This window comes from Cricetulus griseus, chromosome X (assembly GCF_003668045.3).
Source record: "Cricetulus griseus strain 17A/GY chromosome X, alternate assembly CriGri-PICRH-1.0, whole genome shotgun sequence".
NCBI classification, from domain to species: domain Eukaryota; kingdom Metazoa; phylum Chordata; class Mammalia; order Rodentia; family Cricetidae; genus Cricetulus; species Cricetulus griseus.
In genome coordinates, this window is record NC_048604.1 from 73,874,670 (window position 1) to 73,887,836 (window position 13,167).

The following is a 13,167-nucleotide window of genomic DNA, read 5'->3' on the forward strand; positions in this document are numbered from 1 at the left end:
TTTATAAGAAAGAAATAAGTAAGTTAAATGGCTTAAGCTCATAGGTAAAGTAATTCTTGGCACATGGAATTCCCTAGGTTTAATGACTCAGCACTACAAAAAATAAATCTGTACACATTACAAGTTTAATAAATGTAATGAGTACATATTTTTTTAAAAAAAATGGCAACAAAGATGAGATTTTCAGGGACTAGGGAAATAGTTCAGGAGTGTTGAGAGGGCCTTAAGTCCAATCCGACACCCTTTGGTTATCATTCAAAATGTGGGTGCCACTACGACTTGGAACATTTTTAATACATGTATTTTTTCCATGAGTTACTTGTAAAAGTATTAAATTTTTACCCAATATTTAATAAGAATATTTGTGAGTTTTTGCGTATGCTATTCTTAAGACTGTTTTATTGATGGGAGACATATTCAAGTTTATTTGTTTAAACATTTAAAACATGAAATGCTTAGAAATTTGTTTAGACTTTTTGTTTTTGAAAATTTTGTAGCCTTGTAGCCTTGACTGTCCTACAATTCACTATGTACATCAGAGTTACCTAGAATCAGAAATCTGCCTGATTCTTCCTTCCAAGTACTGGGATTAAAAGCGTGCTCCACCATCCCTAGCCTTGTTTAGATATTTAAATAAATGGAAGGCCAGATGGAGCATTACAAGTCTGATACAGGAAGAAAGAGTTTTATAAAAGAATATCTAGCAAGAGGAGTATGGAAAGAAAAGCCTTCTAATGACCATTTGGAGGCAGATATTTATAAAACAACCTAAAGAAATATTAAAAGCAACCCAAGAGGTAGAATATTTTGGTGGGGATGATATATTTGGGGCAAAGGTCATTATAGCTGTGGGCTTGGGTATCCTAGAACTAGGAATTCAAAGGATATTAGCAAGCTTCTAAGTCACCTGTGTCTAAAAAAATGTGTTTAAAGGGCAAAATAATGAGAATGTCATTTTTTTTTGGTTTTTTGAAACAGGGTTTCTCTGTATTGTTTTGGAGCTTGTCCTGGAACTCACTCTGTAGACCAGGCTGGCCTTGAACTCACAGAGATCCTCCTGCCTCTGCCTCCCGAGTGCTGGGATCAAAGGCATGTGCCACCAACACCCGGCAAGAATGTCATATTTTGAAGAATTTATATTTAGAATTTAGAACAATAGTTCCTGAATTAAATTTTTGTGTACACACACACACACACACACACACACACACACACACACACACACACACGTACGTACGTACGTCTTAAAGGCAACAGGATGAAAGCCACCTCAGTAGTGACTGTCATGGCTGCCTAATCAACAGGGGTAAATATTCCTAACAGTAGGCACATCTCAAAATGAGTACATATATGGCCTCTAGAGGCCAATTAGAAAGCTCTCAAGTATCTATAATTGTACAAATTTACCTCAAGGTTAAATTGAAATTTTAACTTCTTAGGTTCAATGTGTAGCTGTTCAAATATTTGAGAGCTTTCTAATTGCCAAATCAGAAGATGAGGAAAATATTTGATTAATCTACATGAGAATTTTTATAAAATGTATGTGTATGGGTATTTGCCTGTATGTATGTCTGTGCACCAATTGCATGTCTGGTACCCATGGATATCAGAAGAAGGCCTTGGATTGCCTAGAACTGAAGTTACAGACCATTGTGAACCAATATATTGGTGATGGGAATTGAACTCAGCTTTTCTGAAAGAAGAGGTTAACAGCCTGTGCTGTTAATCAGTGATCCATCCTTCCACCCACTGCTTATTCTACTGCAAAGAAATCATTAATCCTATGATAGAATTAACCTCTGCTATAATTATATGCTAATCAGTGGAAATTTTAGCTTGCAATGTAGCTTTTGTATCTTTCCCTTGATATAAGCTTAAATATAACTTGTTACATAATATAATAATCAAAGGACTATTTTTGTTTTACCGTTATATTTCCTTTTATTTTTGTCTCCATTTTTTTATTTTACTTAGAAACAAGATTGTTTTACATGTCAATTCCAGTTCTGACTGCTCCCTCCCCTCCTCTCCTACCCCCCCAAGTAACACCCTACCTATCCCATATACTTTCTGCTCCCCAGGGAGGGTGAGGCTTTCCATAGAGGGTCTTCAGAGTCTGTCATATCCTTTGGGATAGGGCCTGGGCCCATCCCCATGTGTCTAGGCTCAGGGAGTATCCCTCTGTGTGTAATGGGATCCCAAAGTCCATTCCTGTGCTAGGGATAACTACTGATCTACAACAAGAGACCCCATGGATTCCCAAGGCCTCCTCAGTGACACCCATATTCATGGGGTCTTGAACAGTCTCGTGCTAGTTTCTAGCTATCAGTTTTTGGACCAAGAGCTCCCCCTTGTTCAAGTCAGCTGTTTCTGTGCGTTTCACCATCCTGGTCATGACCCATTTGCTCATCACTCCTCCCTCTCTGGAACTGGATTCCAGTTCAGTTCAGTGTTTAGCTGTGGGTGTCTGCTTCTACTTCTACCAGCTCTGGATGAAGGCTATAGAATGGCATATAAGTTAATCATCAATCTCATTATCAGGGGAGGGCATTTAAAGTAGCCTCTCCTCTGTTGCTTAGATTGTTAGTTGGTGACATCTTTGTAGATCTCTAGACATTTCCCTAGTACCTGAATTCTCTTTAAACCTATAATGGCTCCCTCTATTATGGTATCTCTTATCTTGCTCCCCTCTGTTCTCCAACTCAACCTTCCTGCTCACTCATGTCCTCCTCACCAGTCCCTTCTCTCCTTCTCATTCTTCTAGCTCCCTCCACATCCTCCTTTCCTCTTTTAAATGACAAGAAAATTGTCCCCATACTTCTTCCTCAATTAAAATTGAGGTGACACAGTATAATGCTTGAATTTATTAATAGATGGTATTCTGTTGCATGTATATACATTTCACTTATCTACTCATTGGTTAATTGAAAAATAGTGGAATATATATATATGTTATAAAATTTCTACACTTAAATTATATTTCAGCTATTTATAGTGCAGTTACTGAGTTTTCATTCACCATCATAATTCCTTATGAGAATATTTTCATTTTCCCAATATATTTTTTCATTCCCATTTTTAAGAATTATTTTGTATCCCTAAAATTGAAATTTGACTATTCTGGACACTTCTTATCAATAATATCATAAAAGTAAACTTTTGTGTTTGGTTTATTTCTCTTACTATGTTTCCAAGGTTCAGTTATTCTTCATCAAGGATCAATAGTTTATTTTTATTGCCAAATAATAATTTGTTCTGTCAGTATGTTTGAGCATTGTGTCATATGTTATATAAATGAAATTAAAGGAGAGCATATTGGCACAATATAAATTCTTTAATCTGAGTATTTAAAATCTGCTGATAAATAGATATACTATAGCCCATGGGATTTAAACTCTTGCAACTTGTTGAGTTAATATTTTTCCTCACTATTTTTCAGAAAAGACCCTAATGTATCAGTTCCGGATATACCTCCAAATGAAGATTCACTGACCATTCAGTTGGATTTAACCATACCATTTTTACAAGAACAAATAACTAAAGAATCCTTTGAACAAGAGCCTAAGGATATGTCTTTACAATTAGAACTTTCTCCTCAGGATTCAATTTTGATGGAAGATAGATCAGACAATCTGTGTAACAATACAATTAACAGGTATTCAGTGTCTTCCATCTTTAATTTAGGTATACATTTACATAGTTCTGAAAAAATGTTTAATAGTATGCTGAGAGAAGCAAGATGTGATTAAAGAAACATTTCCCTTAGGTGCCTCAATTCCTGACATTCTCATTGCTTCTCTTGCATTACAGATACACTCAGATAATGCATTTATTGTTTCTCCTCTGGTATGAAAATGAGAACCCAACATTGCTAGTGTAAAGTACTTAATTCTGTACCCAATATTAGCTCTGAAATTAGAGTGAAACTTCCTGCTTGGAACAGAACTATAAGAAAAAAGGAGAAATATCTTCATTTCCTGAAAATTGAAGGTTGTGTATGCTTCAGCAAAAATACTACTAAATTGGAGCCCAAAAGGCACCATTGTCAGCATATCTCTGTCCTGAGGATGTCTGCCTGAGTTTCATCTTTATCAGCAGTGCTTGCAATCATCTGTTTGCATGCTTTATCATCTTAGATTTCATTATTCCTCATTACAGGCTCACAATCATTGCCCAATCTCAGGGGAACAAAGATCATATGTAGTCCTTGGTAGGCCTAATATATAAATATCTTCTTGACATACACATCCCCAAAGAGCTTCCTCAGTTTGATCCTAAACCTCAGTGTAGACTCTTAGATATGTGCATAAAGTAACAACTCTATACAAGAAAATAATCTACCTTTTAGGGCACTGAGTCTCACCAGAATCTAATTAACCATGACAACAACAGTATTGATTGGGATGATTATTTTGAGTTGTTTTAACATAGATGGACTTGGCCATCACATCTAAGTCCAAGATTTAAAAGATTAAGAAAGATATAAAGAGAACCAAGGTTTCCTATGGTATTAGCCTACAAGAATTTAATAGGCTCCTGAAGCCAAGTTGAGTAGCAATATTGGTAGTAATTGATAGAAATGTAAATGATTCTTAGAATACCTGGTTTTCTGAATCAACGACAAAATGAAGTCAAGAGCATCAGATCTGATGAAAAGAATAAAAGTGTATAAGACTTTTTCTTACTAAAGCTGCTGATGTGTGTGCCCCACACATTCAAGACTGTGGACTCTCATCTTTTATGTTTGTTTGCTTTTGGTTTTGCAAGATAGGCTTTCTTTGTGTAACTGCTCTGGCTGGCCTGAAACTTGATCTGTATACCAGGCTGGCCTTGATCTCAGAGATCACCTGCCTCTACCTACTGAGTGCTAGGATTAAAGGAGTGTGCCACCACTACCTGAAGACTCTTATCTTTTGATGAGAATCAGACTGGACATTCTTCCTAAAAGGAATCAAGTCATTTCTAAATATGCAATCTCATAAATGTGAAAATCTTCTACTTATTCTTGGTCAGCTAGTTATATTGTTGTGGTGCCTTAGATCTTACCCTCTGAGACAGCAATTTATCACCTTTATTTTGTACCAAATATGCAAAAAAAAACTCTTGTCCTATGGCTATTGTCATTTTTCTCGGGTTAAAAAGTACTTCCTATTTAGAAAGAGACTAATGTGGCCTTTTCCTCTCATCTTTTTCTGGAGGTTGTTAGGTTGAAATCTCTGGAATTTTACTGAGAAGTGGGCTACTCTGAATTATAACTTGTAGGGGAAGCTGTAGCCACGCATCTTGGTCAGGGTGACTTAGAGTGAGAAGTTCAGGTGGCTGGGTTTCACTTTTGCTTTCCTTTTCGGCTTGCTGTACAGACTGCTGCCGCACCAGCTGGCTAGGTCGCTCTGTAAGTAAGGCTTTTCCCTATTAAACACCTATTAAATACCCTTGTATTTCTACCTGACTCCGTATTGGTAATTTCCCTGGTAAATCATATACAGAAATCTTCAGCAGTAGGCTTTATGCTCTGCAAGTGAGATATCTGTAGCTGAAAAGTGCAATATTGGTTTATGGTTTCTTAGTTTAGAACCCAGCATAATCTTTTCAACGTATTGTCTGCTGGATTTCTCAAAGATTGTTTCTTTTTTCCAACAAAATTTAATTTATTGGTTTTCTATATAGCTTGTCTATTTTTTGAATTATTTTTCATATTACATACCAACCCCAGTTCCCTCTCCTTCCCCTTTTCCCACCCCCACGTCCCCCCTTTCCACCCCTAATCTGCTTCTCAGAGGGGGTAAGACCTTCACTGAGGAGTCAACAAAGTCTGGCATACGAAGATTAAACAGAACCAAGACCCTATCCTTTTGTTGTCTTATTGTTCTAGCTAGAAATTTGAGTACTATATTGAATAGATATGGAGCGAGTGGACAGCCTTGTCTTCTTCCAGATTTTAATGTGATCACTTTGAGTTTCTCTCCATTTAGTTTGATGTTGGCTATTGACTTGCTGTAGATTGCCTTTATTATGTTTAGGTATGTTCCTTGTATCCCTTATCTCTCCAAGACCTTTATCAAGAAGGGGTGTTAGATTTTGTCAAAGGCTTTTTCAGCATCTAATGAGATGATCAGAAATGAAAAGAGGGACATAACAATAGGCACTGAGGAAATCCAGACAATCATTAAGTCATATTTCAAAAATCTGTATTCCACAAAACCGGAAAATTTCAAAGAAATGGACAATTTTCTGAATAGGTACCACATACAAAAATTAAATCAGGACCAGATGAACTATTTAAATACATCCATAACCCCCAATGAAGTAGATGCAGTCATAAAAATAAATCTCCCAACGAAAACAAATGCCCAGGCCCAGATGGTTTCAGTGCAGAATTCTACCAGAATTTCAAAGAAGAGCTAACACCAATCAATACTCCTCAACTTGTTCCACACAATAGAAACAGAAGGAACATTGGCAAACTTTTTAAGAGGCAATAATTACCCTGATACCCATACCAGACAAAGTTGCAACTAAGAAAGAGAATTGTAGACCAATCTCCCTCATGAAAATTGGCACAAAAATGCTTGATAAAATACTGGAAAACCTAATCCTAGAACATATCAAAAACATTAGCCACCATGATCAAGTAGGGTTTATCAAGACATGCAGGGATTGTTCAATATATGAAAATATGTCAGTGTAATAAACCATATAAATAAACTGAAAGATTGTTTCTTTGAAGTAAAAATATCATGGTTTGCATTCATCTTTACTACCTGTCTCTATGTTTCTCATTGAAGGGATGAAATACATATTCATCATACTGAAGGAAATTTGGTAGAGCCAAATTCATTACTCTCTAAGAAGGCAGATAATTATGACCTTGACCATTTCGGTGAGGTAAGATTACCAACCTAAATTTGTGAGTTTCCTGCATTTATATTGATTGCTCAAAAGGTAGAATGATATATGCAAATCAGCACTGATAATATCAGGCCTAGGACTTAAGAATACTTGTGCTATTACCTTGGCATTTCCAATTTACTATATTTCATATTTGCCTAGTTTTCTGAAATCATTATGTCTCCCTTCCTTATAGCAACATCACAAGGTGCCTTTAAATAATGTTTTCCTTTTTTAGTAACTTAAAATATTAAACATTAAAATATTCCCTGATATAAAATTATCATGTTTTGTGATTTTATGTATTCATCATTCCTTTTCTTTTCACAGTGTCTTTCGGTGCTGTACAAAATTTCCATAAGAGCTAGATGTTTAGATGTTTATTTATAATATGTCATTGCATTTAGAGGATTTTCCTTGTAATTTCTTTTCAGGCAGCCTGTTATGAACTTCCTGTTTTGATGATAGACAAATCTGAAAATTTACTTGATATCGATATCATGGCAGAAACCAATGTAAGAGATATGTCTTGTCTCCTTATTCCTTTTTATACATAATCTATTTGTAATTTACACGTGAATTTTACCATAGTAGATTACTAGCAGAAAAGTCTTTTCAGTTAAGTGAATAATATAAGATGGCTTAAGGTATAGTATTTATAATCCCTCATTGACATAGTCACACTTTTTTAAGTGCCTTAATGGTGATTAATCACAAAGCCTATCCAGCATACAAGTTTTCCAGGTACTTATAACACTAGAAACCAATTTATTCAAGTACAAAGTATTTGTTCCTACTTTTACAAAATAAGTAGTGATAATAAATAATTGGTAAGCTTAATACAGTATCATAAATACTTCTAGTACACACACATATAGTTCCAGCTAATTGAATTCAGGAATTCAAGGCCAGCCTAGACAATATAGTAAGAACTTATCTCCAAAAAATGACATAGGCTTCTAAAAGAACTGCTGCTTTCCTTGACAATTGCTTTGTTCATAAATTTATAAACACAAGGAAGACTCTTATTATATTCCAGTCTATAGGATCATAACTGGAATTATATGTTTGATTTAACGGTCTTTTATAGTGTAGATATGCTGAAATAACATACTTTTCTTGTGAACTTTGCTCAAGGGTGCAAGGGAAGTATGAAGAGTAACCTAATATATTTGTTACAGGATATATTAATATATTTGATACAGGATATCATAGTAGTGGGCTCTCATGTGGTATTTTCACACACATTTCATCTTGGTTGTTTCTCTCTGCCACATTGCCCACATATTTCTCTTCCTCTCTTTTGTCTGCTGTAACCTATTTGTCCCTATATTCCTCTTCTAGTTTGTTTGTTCTATTGCCTTCTCCATCCAGATTCCTTAAAGCCACTTGTTGCCATTGGAATGGACCCTTTTCTAGTTTCTTGACCTTTACCAATATTTACTTCTATTATGATACATATATTTAACAGTTAGAGGCTAAGATCTACATGTGAGAAAAATCACATGGCATTTAGTTTTCTGGGCTTAGGTTACTTTGCTGAACAGAATCCTTTCCAGTTATATCTATTGTCCTATAATTTTAATTATTCTTTATGACAAAGGTAATTATTGAGAAACAACTCAGCCACAGGGTTGTGCAGCAGGACTGAATTAGTAAGACTGCCTTAGCATTAATATCACCATATGATCCATTATTTACTCACAAAAAATTACTATAGAATCTCACCCCCTTTCTCTTATGCCATAACTTTATAATTATGGGTGAAAATATCTCACAAAGGGAAAATCTGCCTTTTGGTCTCTGACATGGCCAAATATCTAAACAACAAATGCACTAATGCATTATAATTGGATAGTTACCCAGATTTTATGAAAGAAAGCCTGGAATTTTGACTGGAATTAATTGGCTTATGAAATGACCATAGTTATTATTATAAATTAAAAGACAAATACAAAAGAATATGGCAGCCAGTTTTTGAAAAATGTCTTTATTCAAATCTTCCTTGGCCAGGTGTGGTGGTGTACACCTTTAATCCTGGTGCTTGGGAAGTAGAGGCAGGTGGATCTCTGTGAGTTTGAGCCAGCCTGCTCTACAGAGTGAGCTCCAGGACAGCCAGAGTTATACAGAGAAACCCTATCTCAAAACAAACAATCAAAAATCTTCCTTGATGGGTGACAGTGGGTTCATGGAAGGAATTATAGGGGTGGAAGCTGGGAGAGGCTGGAGGTAGGTAAGTGAAATAATTGTATATTAGTTAAAATGTATAAAATAATAAAAATAAAATTTAAAAATCTTCCTCACTTGTCTACAAATAGTAAGAAAACACAATTCCTCCTAGACAACTGTCTTTGAAATTATATTTACAGTTCTTTCTCTTAGTTCAGTAATATCTTACTGTTCTTGTGGTTTTAAGACAAAAATAAAACCCTATTCTCTCAGAATGATTTCTCCAATTAGGGAAGCTATATAGGTGGAACCATTATTTTTCACCATTGATCCATAATGGGGCTAGACCTTGAGGCAATCCATTCTTGTTATATTGTTTAGACAGAAATGACTTGAAAGAAGTATTATTTCCTTTTTGCCAGGCATAGTAGGCATATTTGGTGAGTCTCGTTATTAACATTCAAACATGCATGTTTGTAAACATTGCATGCTATGTCTTTCTTGTCCAATAAATATCGGTCAGTATTAGTTCAAGTTATATGGAAAATAGACCTACATGGTATAGCTGTCTGTAGATGTACTGTGATTTGTTCTTTTTTCTTCTGTCTAAACAGCAGTTAAGAAGGAAAACTATACTTTTAAAAAGCAAGATAAGGGGAAATGTACTTTTCTTAACTGTGTTAGTCTATCGAGAAATATGCTTCTTTGGGTGCAGAGAATTGGAACTACAGCCTCATATTTGCAAAACACACTATACAGTTCCAGCCTCAAGGTATAGATTTTATCTCAGTCATTTAGTTTTATCACTAAAAATGACGTATTGATAAGGACTCTAGTGTTTTTTCTTTGTATCCAGACTCTAAGTCTAATGGAAAACGAAGGAGAAAGAAGTCTGCTTGAAGCCAGTGGAGAAAAAGGTACAAAAGAATATTTTTAGAATGATCAGAAAATGTACGCACTAGACCCAGACTCACAACTGACTAGCCATATGACATCCAGCAAATCATTCAACATCTGAAAGCCCTAGTCAACACTTGTGTAAACTACTTTTCTTGTTTCATAAGTTATTTTAAATAAGATTATATATATATGAAAGAACTCTGATAATATATATATGAAAGAACCCTGATAATGGCTCTATAAACTCCAGGGAGACTATATTATTATGCCGCTGATTTTAAGAAAAAAAAAAACACGACCAAACATGACAAGGATGTGTTATAATTTTGTACTCCTCACATGACATTGAAAGCTCTTTTTCAGAAAATAAGTTCTTTGTTGTTTACTAGGCGTAGTCATTCACAGTCAGCCTTCTATTTTATGGATAGTGTAACCAAATTTATGTTCTCATGGTTAATTAATGCCTCCTTGATTCTAAGCATGTATTTGGATGAAACTAAATATCTTTTCCCATACAGAAGCACCAAAACACTGATTGTGTGTATAGTAAGAAAGGTTGATAGTAACTTTTAAGATTAATAGCCCACTTTTCTTGGCTAATATAACCAATTTTTAGAGTAACTCAGAAGAGTGGAAGGATAACAGTTAATGTTTTTCATGAAGCCTTTAACAGTGTAAGACTTGTGAATTGTACTTTGTTATAAATCTTCTCCTTCTACATCACATGTAATAAAGCACTGTCTCTCCACAGACATACATATGACACAATGCATGGAAAAAACCCAGCCTTTACTATTAGATGGGACACCAATATGTGATTTTGGAGAAAATCTTCAAGATTCTAATGATCTCTTTTTAGATACTCTGAAGGATGAATCAAATGTCTTATCAGCTTTATGTGATCATGATTATATAAACTACAATATTTCTACTACACAAGAAGATACTGCAAATGCTATTGAAAATGTTGTTCCCCAGTTGTCTACAGAATCCAGTGGGGAATCTAATGCATTCCCACTTCTCTTTCTCAATCCTGTTCCTAATATTTTTTGAAGAGAATATTATGCTTAGTCTTCTATTAGAAGTTATTTTGAGTTTCAAAGAATTTCACTTCCTGCTGTGAAATAGATATTCCACGGATATTGGCTGGTATATTTTTCTTCATTTTGTACCTTCTGTAACTTAAAAAATATGTTAAAATTACTGCGTCCCAGTATCAAGGCAAGCAAGCTTTGGCAACTAGGATGAAATGCAAACTACAAAAATATAAGGAATACATCCAAATTTTAAAATAACAAAAAGTTTTTAATTTTAAACCAGTAATATTCTGATGCCTTATTTGTGACTAGAACAGAGATTAGTGTTATTGCATTTTGCTAATTAGCAAATTTCTGTAGCTACCTTTTGTTTAAAGGAACAGTTATTCTAAGTTTTAGTGAAAGAAAATCTCATTTTAAAAAGCAAGTTTTTGAGTTAATTATAATGATGTGGTTATTATTACTCCTGGGTTTTACAGGTACATTCTATGGCTATACACCTTATTACAGTCTTACATAGTTTTACAAATTTTTTAGTTCCTAAAGAAAGTTAAAATTTCAGCAGAAAATGGTATTTTTCTGTGTAGTTGCCATCTTCATAGACAATCAAAGTTAGCATGTTGGCTCTCCCCCAAAACCTTGGATAAGAACTCCAAGAATCAAACTTTAGCAAAGTTTGTCCTTAAAGCATAAGGGAATGCAAAAGCAAATGACTTACTAAAAATTAAAGTGAAAGATTCACAGTCAACCATTTCTCAACTATACCTATCTCTCATTTACAAATGCATCTTTAGTTTTATCAGCATTCTTTGATACAAATGTAATTATTTGATATACTATTATGTTTCAATAAAAGTGTGGTTTTACATTAACCTGGATCAGTTTTAATACAAACTATTCCAACAGCACTGTTCATACATGCCTAAGCACTGAGCACCACAGCACTTAAACTCGAGGGTTATTGAAGAAGCACTGAAGAACATGTTTAAGGTTTTCTGTTAGTGATCTGAATACTGAAACGTCAAGATTTTAAAGACTTCAGTCTGACACTTTCCTACTGCTTTATTACACCTGCTAAATTCACAAAAAATTTACAAATTACAATTTAGAAATTGTGTTTTTGCCCCCTTGATTTTTTTCAAAATTTAACATGTTCTTTTATAGTTTCACTAATGGAGTCATCTCTAAAAGGAAGGGAAAATAGTTCATTGTTTTCATTCCCTAATTTTAAAGTCTTCCCTGTTTAAATAAAATGGCTTGTTTAATTTTGAAAATTCTTACGGAAAGTGCAGATCTCATGTAGCTATGATAGTCAGGAGTGAAAAGCCTATTTTAAAAACTGAAAAATATCTTGTCATTGTAATGTTCTTTCAGTTAATAAAGAGATGAGCATACTTTTCATAGTATTGTTTTCTTTGGTGTAAACCAAGACTTGTGACAAAAAGGATTGAATTTTCAAGGTGCATGCATGTGTAGTAAGGAGAAAGTGTCACACACACACACATACATAAATTTGTTTGTGTTATTTCTTTTCACTTGAAAGAAACCCATAACCCATAGGGAGGAAACCTGTGCTTGGTACTGTGATTTTGACTTAATAATCCATATCTTCTGGAGCAACATTGTCACCACCACCCCCATCATGCCCAGTATATCTATGCCAACTCCTTTTATTGTATTTTGAAATTAGCTTAAAAACAAATGAATTTCCATGAGGCTTTTTTATGCATCTTTAGTATTGGTTTAGCCACTCACTACTCCTTTTCCCCATAATCACTAGGCCCCCATCTCTGTTTAATTCTTTTGTTTTGGGGGGTTGGTGTTTTGAGACAGGGTTTCTCTGTGTAGCTTTGGAGCCTATCCTGGCACCCGCTACCAGACTAGCCTCAAACTCAGAGAGATCAGCCTGCCTCTGCCTCCCAAGTGCTGGGACTAAAGGTGTGTGCCACCAACACCTGGCCTGTTTAATTCTTTAACTCCTAATATTTCTTTTTCTTCATATATTTTGCATATTAGATATTCTACAATTCCTCAAATTAATCTGTTTTAGCTGTATCGTGATATAGTAGGCTTCCAACTGAACTTTCATACCCCCTTCCTTTGATATTAGTTCCCACACACACATTCTTCCTAATTACCCTCATACTCCAGTGCCCCTTCTTATTTAAGCTTT

The 13,167-nt window shown here is 34.8% G+C and overlaps 1 protein-coding gene across 2 annotated transcripts in view; it reads left to right on the plus strand.

Moving 5' to 3' along the window:
- The window catches only part of LOC100752243 (heat shock factor protein 3), a 62,187-nt gene extending 49,799 nt beyond the window's left edge, over positions 1 to 12,388 (plus strand). Inside the window, exons 9-12 of one of the 2 annotated variants that reach the window (XM_027431909.2) lie at positions 3,440 to 3,655; positions 6,786 to 6,885; positions 9,914 to 9,974; positions 10,709 to 12,388. In XM_027431909.2, the coding sequence (XP_027287710.1) occupies positions 3,440 to 3,655; positions 6,786 to 6,885; positions 9,914 to 9,974; positions 10,709 to 11,010 (679 nt within the window). In that variant the 3' untranslated portion in view covers positions 11,011 to 12,388. Of the gene's footprint in view, positions 1 to 3,439; positions 3,656 to 5,347; positions 5,393 to 6,785; positions 6,886 to 7,322; positions 7,366 to 9,913; positions 9,975 to 10,708 lie in introns of those variants that run through there. The other variant, XR_004771489.1, reaches the window with a different exon arrangement.
- The last annotated feature ends 779 nt before the right edge of the window (positions 12,389 to 13,167 follow it).